General features: G+C 43.3%; 1 protein-coding gene across 1 annotated transcript; it reads right to left on the bottom strand.

The window, feature by feature from the left end:
- Positions 1 to 1,272: 1,272 nt before the first annotated feature.
- Positions 1,273 to 5,263, bottom strand: LOC108280106 (tripartite motif-containing protein 16). The gene is made up of 6 exons (XM_017494875.3): positions 4,541 to 5,263; positions 3,594 to 3,689; positions 3,221 to 3,463; positions 2,828 to 3,017; positions 2,129 to 2,185; positions 1,273 to 1,900 (listed from the first exon to the last, which is right to left on the bottom strand). The coding sequence occupies exons 1-6, from the start codon at positions 5,129 to 5,131 to the stop codon at positions 1,359 to 1,361; spliced, it is 1,719 nt and encodes a 572-aa protein (XP_017350364.1). The 5' UTR covers positions 5,132 to 5,263; the 3' UTR covers positions 1,273 to 1,358.
- Positions 5,264 to 15,067: the final 9,804 nt, after the last annotated feature.

Genomic DNA, 15,067 nt, shown 5'->3' with positions numbered 1-15,067 from the left:
GTCTTTGTACTGTGTTGTGGTCAGGTTTTCAGATATCATGGCACGAACACGTCACCACAGTGATGCTGAGTCATGTGTGTATTACTTTGTAATAATTTTGTTCTTGTTCATGTTCATCTGAGGACAATGCCTAAGAAGGCCATGTCATGTCACTGAGATCAGTACAGAATGTTTATCTGCTTACAGAGACACAGAGATGTTCTTCTGTTCAAGGTTCGTTTAAACATCTTCCAAGATCCTAAAACAAAGCCTGTTTGAACTGCCTCAAACTGCTTCTTATCGGTACACAGAATTATGTCATGCTCTGATTGTCATATATATATATATATATATATATATATATATATATATAAGTGGTTTAGTACAAAGGCTTCAGAGCGCTCTAATTATTCTATCCTGCTTTATTCTATCCTGTATTAACCATCTTTCTGTAATAAACCTTTTTACCCTCAGCATCCCTGGCTGGGCTGCGCAAGTCTTTTCAGCTTTTCTGGAAAGCAAGCAAACCGGAGGAAGTACGTGGAAAGGTTTCACCCTGAAGTCCGTGTTAACACGCAGACAATTTTCCCTTTATTATGCAGAGTGAAAGACCAATGCAGCCTTACCACTGACTGGTAGGATTCATCAAGAATTTTATGAAGTCATCGTGTATTGCTGTCTGTATGGAACGGAGTCAATGATTTAGAATTAGAACTTTATGAAGTCTTTGTGTATTTCTGTCTGTGTGGAAGGGAGTAAATGATTTAGAATTAGAATTTTATGAAGTCATTGGGTATTGCTGTCTATATGGAAGGGAGTCAATGATATAAGAAATGCGTGTATTACATTGAGAGAAGTATTACATGGAGCGATTTCTTATAAGAAGCTCCAGGAACTTCGCCTCTGCGACGGCAGAGATATTGGTGTTTCGTAGATCACAGCTTCAAAACTAAGATATATACCAACGGGTATATATATATATATATATATATATATATATATATAGACAGAGAGATAATAATGGTAAAAATATTTGCTAATGAAAGAGTCTGGTTCAAGCAATGAATAAGTAAAGAGAGTACTTATTAAGTGTGTATGTGAGTGTGTGTGAGAGAGAGAGAGAGAGAGAGAGTGTGTGTGTGTGTGTGTGTGTGTGTGTGTTTGTTGTAGACGTACATCTCTGCTCTTTGGTTCTGAGAGTAAAGTCTAAACGTCTTCAACTGTGGAGACAGAAATAAAATGGTCTGATGATAAAAACCCATAAAATCATATTTTTGTGTAAATCATCACGTGTGTCGATCATAACTTTTTAATTATTGTGAAAATACTCATCTGTTTTAATTAATAAATGGCAAAGTGCAGGAATTATACATAAAACACTACACACATTCTGGATCACACAATCTCACAGTAGAATCATACAACCAATAGAGCCTAAACCCAGCGTATAGAGGCTGAGTGAACGTGGTGTGGACTCTGTGCAGGAGCTTCATCGTGTCAGAGACACTGTAGAAGGACAGAGTTCCTGCACTGTGATCCACATACACTCCTATTTTGGAGGATGATGGGACTCTGAGATCAGTCTCAATGTTGTTGTGCCAGAAAAAGAGAGAAGTAGAATGAGAATAACACCGCAGACTCCATGACTGATTGTTGCCTCCAAACACACACTCATTACCCTGTCCTTTCCTGCTGATGTCTTTATATGAGACTGATATGTACACACCACCCCTCCACTTCACCTCCCAGTAACAGCGTCCACACACACTCTCCTTACTCAACACCTGCCAGTAGGAGTCAAATCTCTCTGGATGATCAGAGTACTGCTGCTGTCTCTCACTGTACGAAACCGCTCTGTTCTTCTCAGACATAATGAGGTCATAATTTACTGTGTTGGGATCCAGAGTCAGATCACAGAAATCTAAAACACATGACAAATGTGAACAAGTTAGATATTAATCAGACGATATATTTATGTGGAGAGTGAGACAGTGTGTGTGTGTATGTGTGTGTGTGTGTGTGTGTGGGCGTATACGTGTTTGCACGTGTGGGAGTTTGTGTCTGAGTTTTTGTGTGTAAGTAGTTTTGTGTTTTTTGTGTGTGAGTGTATGCTTTGTGTGAGTGCGTCTGTGTGTGGGTGTAGACGTACATTTCAGAAACTGGTCTCTGCTCTTTGGCTCTGAGAGTAAAATCTGAACGTCTTCAACTGTGGAGACAGAAATAAAATGGTCTGATGATAAAAACCATAAAATCAGACAACTGTGTAGCTCAGAAACGCGTGTAGTTCAGAAACGTGCATAGATCAGAAACATGCGTAGCTCAGAAATGTTTTCAGCTCAGAAACACGCGTAGCTCAGAAACGCGTGTAGTTCAGAAACGTGCGTAGATCAGAAATGTGCGTAGCTCAGAAATGTTTTCAGATCAGAAACACGCGTAGCTCAGAAACGTGTAGCTCAGAAACGTGTGTAGATCAGAAACGTGCATAGATCAGAAACATGTATAGATCAGAAACCTGTGTAGATCAGAAACACGTGTAACTCAGAAACGTGCGTAGATCAGAAACATGTATAGATCAGAAACCTGTGTAGATCAGAAACGCGTGTAACTCAGAAACGTGTGTAGAACAGGTGTCAGTCTTCAGTCTTGAAGCAACAGAGTGCAGAGTTTCTCAGCTCGAACACAAACTCATTCATATCAGCAGTTCATCAAGACTGGAATCAGGTGAGTGTTAAAAACTCTAAACTGTGCAGAGCTTTGGTGCTCAGGAACGAAGACTGACACCTCGACATCACTCTGTCACCGAGCGAGTAAAGACTTCCCTCACTCCAGCAGGAACAGCTCCTCTTACCATGTTCAGGGATTTTGATGAATTCCTCCTGGCAGATTTCCTCGACTCTCTTTTTCAGAGCAGAGAGAGATTTCCTCACTCCATCAAATGAGACATGTTGATTGACAGTGATGCTGTGTGAGTCCTCACGGAGATCAGACTGAAAATCTGGTCTAGTAAATTCGGGAGAGCGACGGCCAGAGACTAAAACCTGCATACAGCAATTAGGCATAAAATTAGGAGAAGAAATTACAGCTACAATTTACTTTAAAGTTTTTAAGTAAAATCTTACAGCAGGTTGTTTACATATTAGAAAAGGTTCGAAGTGGAACAGTTTTAGACGTCTAGGAACCATTATTTATCCAATGAACCCATAACCTGTATATTTCACCTGGAAATGTGGATGCAGTGTACCTTTATTTCCTGGAGGAAGTGGAAGTGATCCTCTATGTGTGGAAGCTGCTCCAGCTCAGTGAGTCTCCTCTGAAGATCAGTGATCTCCTGCTCCAGTTGCTCCAGAAGTCGTTCAGCTCGACTCAGTTCAGCCTTCTCCTGAGCTCTGATCAGCTCCGTCACCTCCGAGCGCCTTTTCTCCATGGAGCTGATCATCTCAGTAAAGATCCTCTCACTGTCCTCCACTGCTGTCTGTGCACTGAGCTGTTAGGAGACACACACACACACGATTTAAAGCTCATCTATCATTCTGTCTCTTACTGGCCCTCTAAATGACTCGTTGTCCATGTTGTGTGTGTTTCTAGGAGCAGCTCTGTATCTGCTCACTGCTCACCTTTAGAGTGTTCACAGTCTGTTTCAGCTCCTGCACCTTCTTCTGCTTCTCCTGGATTCTCTGCTGGGATTTCATCTGCTCCTCCTTTAACTCGCTCTGTGAACATTTAGTTGATTAGGTTTATTATTTACTCCACTTCCTCCTACACATGAACTCACACCCACACGGATTCTGTTGTTCTAATTGACAGAGGAGACAGCAGGCCAGTTATGCTGGTGTACAGCACTGATGGGATTTAAACTCACCTTCTCCTGACTGTAAGGTGAATGCTTTTTGCTGCAACACTCATGAGGCTTAACGTAATAAATTTAAAATATGTTTTACACAGCTGTCTCGAGCTGTTCTGTAAAGTTAGTGTGTACTGTGTGTGTGTTTATTTGTTGTGTCCTGTGTACACATGCTTAAAATGTAAAAGCCTGGATGATGGTTCCATGCACAAGACATCCCTTTTATCCTTCCCATATAATCCTATTAATTAACTGCCTTTGTCTTTTTTATTAGAGCGGCCTATTTAAAGCTGCAGGATGTAAGATTTCTACCATCCCTGGTAGAAAAATGCAACTGTGAACTATGTGCAGGAGAAATGTTTTGAAATGTGAGTTGCTTTACCCTGAGTCTCTCTCTCTCTCTCTCTCTCTCTCGCTCTCTCTCTCTCTCGCTCTCTCACTCTCTTTGTGAAATGTGTGTGTTGCCTCACCCAGTCAGCAGAAATGTTCACTTACCTGTCTGACGAGTTTATGACTATCACTGAGCAAGAAGAAATTCAACATTCTCTTACTGATGATAAATTAAATTTCAATCATCTTTTAATACATTTTAAAAATTTCTTATAAATACAGGAATGGAAAAAGATTTTTAACTTTAAATACATTTTTAATCAGGTTAAAACAACTGATTGTAGACATGAGTAGAATTAATTGGTCCTAAAAAATGTTTCTAGTTCTCACCTGTTTTTCAGTTCTGTATACTTTAACTGAGACGGCGTTGTGGCTTTTGTGTTCTTCCATCATACACAGATAACAGATGAAGCTTTGGTCAGTACGACAGTAGATATCCAGCCTTTTATCATGTTCAGAGCAGATCTTTTCTTGTAAATTTCCAGAAGCTTCGACTAACTCGTGCTTTTTCAAACCAGGAACTTCATAGTGAGGTTTCAGATGAGTTTCACAAAAGGACGCCAGACACATCAGACAGAACTTGGCGGCTTTGCGTTTTCTCCCGGTGCAGAAATCACACTCCACATCACCAGGTCCAGCGTAACAGTGAGCAGTAGAAACAGCTTGGACTTCAGTCTTCTTCAGTTTCTCCACCACTTCAGCCAGCATGTTGTTTCTTCTTAGAACAGGCCTTGGAGTGAAAGTGTCTCTGCACTGAGGACAGCGATACACTCCGCTCTTATCTTCCTGATCCCAGTAGTCATTAATACACAACTCACAGAAATTGTGAGCACAGAATATCGTCACCGGATCCTTCAGTAGATCCAGACACACTGGACAGATGAACTGGTCCTGATCTACTGAAATACTGGCCTCAGCCATTTTCCTGAACTCACACACAGAGAGAGAGATTGCACTGAAGAGAGACACTCTGAGTTTGGTTTTCTCTGAAATGTTGAGTGGCTTCCTGCTTCTGTGAGTGTGTGTGTGTATGTGTGTGTGAGAGAGAGAGAGAGAGAGAGAGAAAGGGAGGGGGAAAGAATTAGAGAGAAAGAAGGAGGAGCACAGAAATCATATGTGATGTTTTATTCCTGAGCTGTGTGCTTGGTATGTTCCTTCATGAGCTGAGTTACACAGTCAGTGAAGAATTCCAGGTTTCACAAACACTGAGTGGAATCACAAAGTTAAACCGAAGTAAATAACAGTTTTATCGCCTGATGTTAAAGAAAAGAGGAGGATTGTGTTTGATCACATCGCATTAAAGACACGTGCGTGTAATGAAAGTAATAATGGAATAGAACGAAGGGTTTTGTGAGCAGCGCAGTGTATCATTGTTCATGAAGGAAGAACTTTCATTAACATGGTATCAGAATCATGTCACGCCTGGACATCAGAGGTGACTGGGAATAACTGTTGAATTAAAAAAAACAACAACCTGTAAATAAATATTCAGAATCCAAATCCAGAAACAACACAGATAAGGTTGAGGAAAATCATTTTTATTATTATAATCCGCATTAAGTCCATGAAAACTCCCCCAAATCCTCTGATGAGTAAATCCCTGTCTTGGTAGCACGTGAGACTTCTGCAAGTTCATTTTCAATAATTGCGTTCTTCAAAATGAAGAGAAATGACCTGTCTGGCAGCCAGAAAACTGTCACGTCAATGCTGGAATCTGCGTCAAACTATAGTTCCCAGAACACACCGCGGCCTACAAACGTGACAGCCGAGAACTACGACACACAACTGTCACAGACTCTCTCACGTTCACATTCACGTTCACCTGATTACTGATCACAAACATCTGGACTCAATTACACAGCCACAGTAGCCTTTATAAGGACTTTCAAACCAGTATTTTGTTATGAAGTATACGCTCCCATTAGGCTACTAAAAGCTTCTTAGGACCGCCCCTTGTAGCAATAAAGGAGTACATTGTTAGTTAGTTCCGTCCGCGCAGCGGGGCGCATTGGGCAACAAGCATTCGCCAGCGGGCTCGGTCGGCAGCGTCGATTTCCACATCTTCCCACTTGACATCGAGCGCTCGTAGATCTTCCATGAATGTTTGTCGCCATGTATTATGCGGCCGCCCTACTCTTCTCTTCCCCCGTGGCGGCGTCCACCGCAGCCCGATCTTTGCGTGGCGGTGGTCAGACATCCGTAGAATGTGTCCTGCAAAGCGCATTCTTCGCTCTACGACCATTTCTGCCAGGCTGCGAGAGTTTGTTCTTCTTAGAATTTCTTCATTTGAAATACGATCACGGTATGATACACCGAGTATTCTTCTCAGGCATCGTTGCTGAAACACATTCAGCTTGTGGATGACTGCCCTCGAGCTCTTCCAAGTTTCAGATGCATAGATGGCGGTTGGGATGATGATGCTATTAAACAGGCAAAGTTTGCTGTTGGTGTGGATAGTTCGCCTAGCCCAAATCGGCTGTAGCTGTTGGAAGACTGCAAATGCTCTGCCGATTCTGCGATTGACATCCGCGTTAGTCCCACCATCCGCAGCCACAATGCTGCCAAAGTAGGAGAACTGTTTGACTTCTTCGATCAGTTGGTTGCTCACCGTGATCCGCACCGGCGTCATCCGGCCGACCGCCATGACGTTGGTCTTGTCAGAGCTGATCCATAACCCGACTTTGGCTGCTTCGTGCTCCAGGCTAGTGGTCATCTCCTGTAAGACTTTCCCATTCTGCGCCAATAGCACAATATCGTGAATTCCAGGTCGGTCAGGCGTCCCTGGCCTGTCCACGGAATTCCCCACACTGGCTGTGTTAGTGCTCGTCGCATGACGAGGTCCATCATCATGAGGAAAAAGAAGGGTGAAAGAATGCAGCCCTGTCTGACTCTGGTCTCGATGGTGAAAAAGGCAGTATGACCTGTGTCCGTCCGGATGCAACAGCTAGAATCCTGATATAAGTTCTGGAAAATGGCGATAAACCGCTGTGGAATGCCATATAGCCGTGCGATGTTCCAAAGCGATTTCCGGTGGACGCTGTCAAACGTCTTCTTAAAGTCTATAAAGTTGACCAAGAGCGGTTTCTGATATTCGGAGCTTTGTTCCATGATGTTTCGAAGAGCAAAATTTGTTCAGTGCACGACCGACTGCTTCTAAACCCGGCCTGTTCGTCCCGTAGAGCCTGATCGACTGCTCGCAGTATCCGTTTGAGGAGGACGAGACAAAATACCTTGCCTGGGACAGACAGAAGGGTGATGCCTCTCCAATTGTTACAGTCTGCGAGATTACCTTTCTTAGGTAATTTGACGATGACACCCTGTCTCCAGTCATTTGGGACACGTTCCATGTGCCAGCAGTCATTGAGTAGCGTAGTGAGCACCCGTACAACTTCATCACCACCCGCTTTCAGCATTTCTGCCGAGATTTGGTCAAGACCAGGTGCTTTGTTGTTTTTCAGATGACAAATCGCTGCAGCGACCTCAGCATCCATGATGTCGCTCATGTCCACTTCCAGCTCATAGGGAGGAGGAAAGACTGTAAAGTCGTGCGTGGCTACGGGAGCCGGCTGGTTTAGGGTGTTTTTGAAATGTTCCACCCAACGCGCGTCCTGCTCTTCTTTGCTAACTAGCATCCTGCCGGTTGTATCCCTTATCGGCCCAGTGGAACCGCTTCGGGCCCGAGTGAGATCTCTGACCACACGAAACAGAGTCCTGCTGTCACCCTGGTCCGCAGCCACTTGTGCTTCAGTGCCCTTCCGGTCCAGCCAGTCCTTCTTGTCTGCTCGGCAACTCCTCTTGACCCTGCGGTCGAGTTCTCTGTACGCCTGCGATGCTTCATTTCGCTCCTCTTCGTTCTTTGCTTGATCGCGCTGACGTTTCTTGACCCGTCTTTCATCGAGCAACGACCATGTCCGGTCCTGAATCCACCGTTCTCGCTGCGTTCCACGCCGTCGAACAATCGTTCTCTCTGCCGTCTCAATGGCAGCATCCTTGATCTGTGCCCATTGTTCTTCGATGCTGGCCGAGTTGTCAAGAATCTGGAATCAGTTAGCGAGTTCAATGTGGAAGTGCTCGGCGTTCACGCGGTCCTTCACTTTCTCGGAGGCAAATGACCGAACGGTGTTGTGTCCGGCCACTCTTTTCAATTTTAGTCGGATTGAGGTCACAAGCAAGTGGTGATCAGATCCGACGCCGGCGCCGCAAAAAACCCGTACGTCACTGTGAGGAATTAGCCCGGGGAAGGGTGGCGTACAGACCCACAGGAGACAGAAGGATGGTTGCAAGCGGTGGTTTATTGTGGCTAGGGTGAAGTGAATGGGTTATAAGTGGATAAGCGCGGGGTTTTGTGGAGGCGTGACGGCCGGCGGAGTCTACTCGTGGCGGAGGCGGGATTCCCGAGGCGGGGCGGGGGTTTTCCCGGGCCGGCGTCCTCCGTGTGTGCGACTCTCACTATCCGGCGGTCTCGTCCGCGCTTGTGCCTCCTGAAGAGAGGGAGAGAGAGAGAGATTAGCGTGGGGCGTGAGGTTACCGTCGTGATCGGAGATTGCACATCGCTGCAAACACGCAGGGAGTCCGTCTTGACGCTACGATATTCTCTCCCCCTTCCCGGCCGGAAGCGCGCCCTTTTATCCTCCTCCGCCGTCGCCTGAGTGGTGGGACTTCCCCATTGGATCCGCCAATCGCTGGCCGGAGTCGCGTCAGCCCCGCCCCGGCGGTCCTTCCGGCTGGCGGAGTGTTCGGCAGGAAGCTGCCCACGTCGTGCCGGTGCGGCAGTTGGAGAAGGAGCGATTTCCTTCTTATGTGCGCCGGCACTCTGCCGGTCGCGACAGTCACGTAAAGCCGAGCGCCACCGTCGATGGATGCCTACATAGTCGATTTCATTGTGAGTGGCCCCATCTGGTGACCGCCACGTCTTTTTGTGAGTCCGTTTGTGAATGAAATATGTATTCCCGATGCAAAGGTTGTTAAGATTGCATAGGGATAGGAGACGCTCTCCATTATCACTCATTACTGCTGCCGATCCATGAGGTCCGATCACGTTTTCCCAGCCCTGACGGTCGCTACTGAGTTGCGCATTCATGTCGCCAAGGAGGATCTTTATGTCATGGTTGGGGACAACCGTGATTGTGTCTTGCAGCTGGTCATAGAAGGCGTCCTTCTCTTCATCATCTGCCTCATTTGTCGGCGCGTAGACTTGAATAACAGTAATTTTAGCATGGCGAGACTGAAATCGGGTGGTAAGGATGCGATCACTGATCGGTTTCCATCCGAGTGCCTGTGCCGCGGTTTTGCTCAGGACCATCCCGACGCCGTGCACGTGATGTTCTTTGGCTCCCGAATACAGGACGATCTTCCCGTCGCTTGTCATTTTTCCATTACCCGTCCACCTCATTTCGCTGACACCAAGAATGTCGAGCTGGTAATTGTCGAATTCGTGCAGAAGCTGCTCCAGTCTCCCACACTGGTACAATGTTCGCACGTTACAGGTTTCAATTCGTGTGATCGAATTGGCGTCGAGTATCCCGTTTTGCATCGGGCACTGGACGACCTTTCGGCTTTGCTCCAGCACCGTCATCAAGGGAGAAACAGGGTCATCGCGCCGGTATTGTTTAGACCACTGGTTTTTGCTTGTTGTTTCCGTAGCAAGATAGATTTTACGGGATCAGGGTGCTAGCCTGATGCCCAACCCTCCTCCTTTTTCACCCGGGCTTGGGACCGGCGTCGGCGGAGTTAGGAGTTAGGAGTACATTGAAAACCCCCTTTTTCTTTTCTTTATTTTCTAACTCTAAGCAGCTGTGATTATGAATCTTTACTTTACCAGTATTTATTTATTTTAAAGAAACATTTTGCACTGATTGTACGCTGTCAAAAATGTTTGTGAATTTAACGGTAAAATACCATAGAAATGCTACAGTAAAAACCCGTATTGTACAAAACGTACAAAAACCATAGAATATACGGTGAAAAACTGTAATTTGTTTTACAGAGTACTACATTTAATTTATCAGTAAAAAAACATATGAAAATACAGTTTATTGCAGTAGAATGAACAAAGCATTGTTATTTACCGTAAAAAACCATTGTTTTTACGAGATGAAATTATGAAATGCAGCATACATATCAGTCATCGGTAGCACATGGGCGTGGTTTTACACGACACAAAACCTTGGTGCATAAATTGTACATGCTTGTATGTATATGCACGAAACTCAGTATTGTTCTTATCGACCCAAACATCTTTCAACTTTTGAACAACAATCATTAGCTTTGCCCAACAGGAAGGCGGCCATTTTGGATTTTGTGCATGCAGTGAACTTTTAATTATACCTTCTAGGGGATTCAACAATTGTCAACAAACTTGGTCAACATTATGGCAAGACAATCAGGATGCAAAATTGCGAAGGGATTTTTGACATCTCAAACAGTTTCACCATGACGAGGCAATAAATGTATGGCGACAAAAGGGATACATCACATGGATGTGACTATTGCGAGTCACGGTCATAGTGCCACCACATGGCAGCAGGAAGTGTGTCACTTACAACAGGCTTTCAAAGAGTCTTCTCATATTTACCCGAATCACTTCAAACTTGGTCAGAATAATGTCGAGACATGGCTGATGTCAAATTGCAAAAATGATTCTTGATATCTTACATAGTGTTGCTGTGGTAACGCATCAAACTTTAATACTCTTTTCTTTGTATATTTGTGAATTTTACTCTATAGCAGTCGCTTCACTATGCATTGATTTCATACACCCACAGGGTGGTGATGGCACCGTAGTGCTTGGGCCCGTCATCGCTGCTTGCAGCTATATTATTTTCTTATTATTACACATACTTATTTGGTTTCCTGTGCAGTGTGCACTTAAAGGAATATTCCTGGTTCAATACAAGTTTAGCACAATCAACAGCATTTATTGTATAATGTTGATTACCACAAAAAATTATTTTAACTCAAAAAATTCTTTTAAGGCACCTACAATTGAAGTGCATGGAGTCAATCTGTAAATGTTAAAATACTCATGTTTCTATAACCACAGGACATAAACAAATGTATATTAACATGATTTTTGTGTCATAAAATCAGCTACTGATCTTTTCTGGGTAGTTATAATGAATTTTACAGCTTTGTTGCCATGAAGACGCAATGTTAACAAACCCTAAAACAGGGGTCTCCAACACGTTGCTTGCGAGCTACCAGTAACTCGTTGCCTGATTGTAGGTAGCTCGCGAAGATATTCTGGCAATCCTTTCCCATTTCATCCAATCAGAGTGGGCTATACCACTTCCTATCCCACCCCTCCACTGAAAATGTAGTATTATTTCAACATCGGCCGTCACTCCAAAGTTTCAATCAAGCACGTCATGATGCTTATATTATATTATAATATTAGCTAGAAAATTTTATTTGCTTCAGTCAGGATGAGTAAAGACAGTGTTCCACCAAGCAAAAGGAAGAAAACATACTATTTCCATGAGGAATGGGAGAGTGAATTTTTGAAGTTTCCACTAGAGGTGTGATTTCTGAGGTCCTTTCTCTTTAGGAGGGAAGATGTGGAGAGAACGTGATTACTGAAGGATGTCCGGACTGTAAGAGAAAGCAGAAGGATCAGGTTAGTGTCATGCATGTCTGGGTTCAGCTGCATGGGCTTCTACAATAACAGTTATAGCAGATTTGTTTCTACCTTAGGAGATTTAGTTGTATTTGTGATACACTGCAGGTAACACACATGAACCGCACATGCTTTCACTGAACAGTGAGTTATAGGAAAATATCTTCCGCTGCTTCTATCAGAACACATGGTGTAAAGAAAGAAGTCAGATTTGGAGGTTTGTGTCGTCAAAAAGCTTTTTTCAGCAGTAAAAGCCATAGAATTTATGTGTGATATATGTATAATTTTCATGTTCTGACTTTTCTCAGATTGGGTCTGATGTCACTGTATTTACTGCTGTTATTTACACTTACTACTCTACTGACCCACATCAACACAGTCGGAGCAGCAGATCATCACTGGAGAGAAAACTGAATATGGCAGCATTATAACAAACTAATCCAGAGTAAATATAGACACATTCTCAGATATTATAGAATAATGCTGAAAACATATATTAAATACACTCTATGGCCAGCACGGGATTCACAATATTGACTTTTTGAGATTTTTATACATTTTAAAATTAAATATCCTGATTCAGGCATAAACATGTGTGTTACATTTACTTATGTTAGCTAAGTGTATTGTTCTGCATTCATTGTTTATCATTAATTGCTGATGGATAATGTCGCTAATTATATTTTGAGTGTACGTGTCATTTTATATCTTATGTGTTCCATACTTATATCAGGTTAAGAAATGAAAGCTCTAGAAGGTTGTTGACATCATGCTGTTTTGTGTAAGAAGACTGCTATAGAAGTTCTTGTTTGTGACTTTTAATGACTTTGGGTAAAAATAAAAGAAGGAGGATTGTTGAATCTGACTGGACTGAATGTGTTTCTAATCTAGCTTTTGTGAAATTTTCATAATAGTCTCATAGTTTGTTACAGGTTGTTTTTTTAACAATATTGAGCAATTTTTTTTCAAAGCTCACACAGTTAGCACAGCAGCGGTCTGAGTGGACTGAACTATAGATCACTTTTTATTGCTTTGAGACAAAAGACATTGAATAAGTTCGTCATTCAATATTCATGAATTCTTTTTTCACACAAATTCAGCTTCCAGCAAATCTCTCTGTATCTACTGCACATGTTTCCAAACTGTTGTGTACAGTTTATAAATTAAACAAAATAGTATTTATTAAATGTATTCAAAAACAAATAGTGAAAAACAATAAATGAATAAATAATCAATCAGTCAATCAGCTGAAGACAATACTCACTTTGTTTTTTCTATACATAAGGGGACATGTTTGGATCAATGGGCAGCACAGTCGTACAGCAGGTAGCATTACTCTCTCACAGCTCCAGGGTCCCCAGTTCAATCCTGAGCTCAGGTTACTGTCTGTGTGGAGTTTCACATGTTCTCTCCATGTCCATGTGGGTTTTCTCTGGGTTCTCCAGTTTCCTTCCACCTCCTCGGACAGGCTCCAGATCCACCTTGACCCACCTTCGGCATAGCTAAATAACCGTGCTGTTCACTCCCCATGATTATAGGGTTATAAACATGGTTAGTGTATGGTTTTCACCAGAAGTGTGATATTTCATCATGCACTTCTGGGAAAAAGGGGAGTTTTCTGCAGTGTGAGGGAGATTTATTTTCACTGTGGAGGAAACACTCATCCAGCCTACTACGAGCCACTTCCTCTTCCCCAGGCCAGTCTAGATTTAGTTTTTCAACTGCCCTACTAATCACCTCTTTATATGCTTGAGAGCTGCTCTCTGTTTGTGGTGCAATGGCACCTCAACTGGTTCTCGGAGTCAGAGAGGGTGTTTTGGCTTTCCATAGCGGAAGGAGGAGTCATGACGCGAGCTCCAAAGTCCATCAGAGAGCCGGACCTGGAAGACAGAGCAAGAGAGAGAGCTGCGCTCGTCTCCGGCTCTTCTTCCAGACCATATGAGCTCCCCAGGACTGAGCAGCATGGCTACCTCGGCAGTGGCCGAACCAGATCCTCGTGGCTCTGAAACCTGATTCGTTAGCCCGAGGAGAGAGCGAGTCACAAGCGGAGCTGCCTAATTGTAAGATGTTCACAATGCGCAGAATCAGACCCCTCGAGGGCTGCCCTGGCGTGCTCCATCCCTAAACACTTCACACAGAAAGTGTCCTGATACATTTTCCTGATAAATCATTATCTGATGAGGGAGATTACAGTAGATAGTAGGCTTTCCTAGTCACTGAATGTTTTCATTTACATCATTTGAGTTATTTAAAACATGAAGGCTGGTCATAACAGCATTCACTAAATTCCAGGGGTTTCAGTACCGCGACATAAAATGGCCGTTTCTGGGGGCATGGCGAAGACGCCCCTTTACAAAAAAATATTACAGGTATTTTTATCATTTGTTTTTAATCCTGTAAATGCTAACTTAATTGTTTTTCAAACTGTCAACTTTGCTCTTTCAGTGCAAATAAAGTTGAGTATGAAAACGTGGATAATTATGAGTTTGTTTGTTTTTATAATGCTGCAACAGCAGTGGAAAGAATACTGAGGTTACAAAGAACTAAAGTTTCACTGTAGATTTTCAGTCTTGCATGTTAGCACACATGATAGAGTTGATGCAAAATCAGTAAGACTTTGTTTAAGTGAAACAAGCATTTCATAACAATAGTATTTTTCAAACATGAAACCCCTGTGATCAGGACAGGTATCTGAAGATGTAGCAGTATGAATGTAAACCTCTGTGATCAGGACAGGTATCTGAAGATGTAGCAGTATGAATGTAAACCCCTGTGATCAGGACAGGTATCTGAAGATGTAGCAGTATGAATGTAAACCCCTGTGATCAGGACAGGTATCTGAAGATGTAGCAGTATGAATGTAAACCCCTGTGATCAGGACAGGTATTTGAAGATATAGCAGTATGAATGTAAACCCCTATGATCAGGACAGGTATCTGAATATATCAAAGCAAATGTCTTTTCTTCAAACTGTGCATGATCGTCGACCTATGAAGATTCTCAAAATAGGCCACACCTACCCAATGACGTAATACCGCTTACGCTGTCCTGAAATCCCTGGGGAAAAGTGCCAGCTGATTGTAACTCCAGTTGAAGTGAAAATATCGTGCACATCTTCTTCAATCATAAGCCCCGCCCCCTCACTGTGCTCCTCCTCCCTTCACCTTTCCCCATGGAAAACGCAACTTGCATTCAAACGCTAATTCATAATCCGATATTATAGCTGAGGAGAGGTAACTTCC

Source organism: Ictalurus punctatus, chromosome 2, assembly GCF_001660625.3.
Source record: "Ictalurus punctatus breed USDA103 chromosome 2, Coco_2.0, whole genome shotgun sequence".
NCBI lineage: Eukaryota > Metazoa > Chordata > Actinopteri > Siluriformes > Ictaluridae > Ictalurus > Ictalurus punctatus.
The sequence above is the reverse complement of the archived record's forward strand: the minus strand, read 5'-3'. Positions and strand labels throughout refer to the sequence as shown.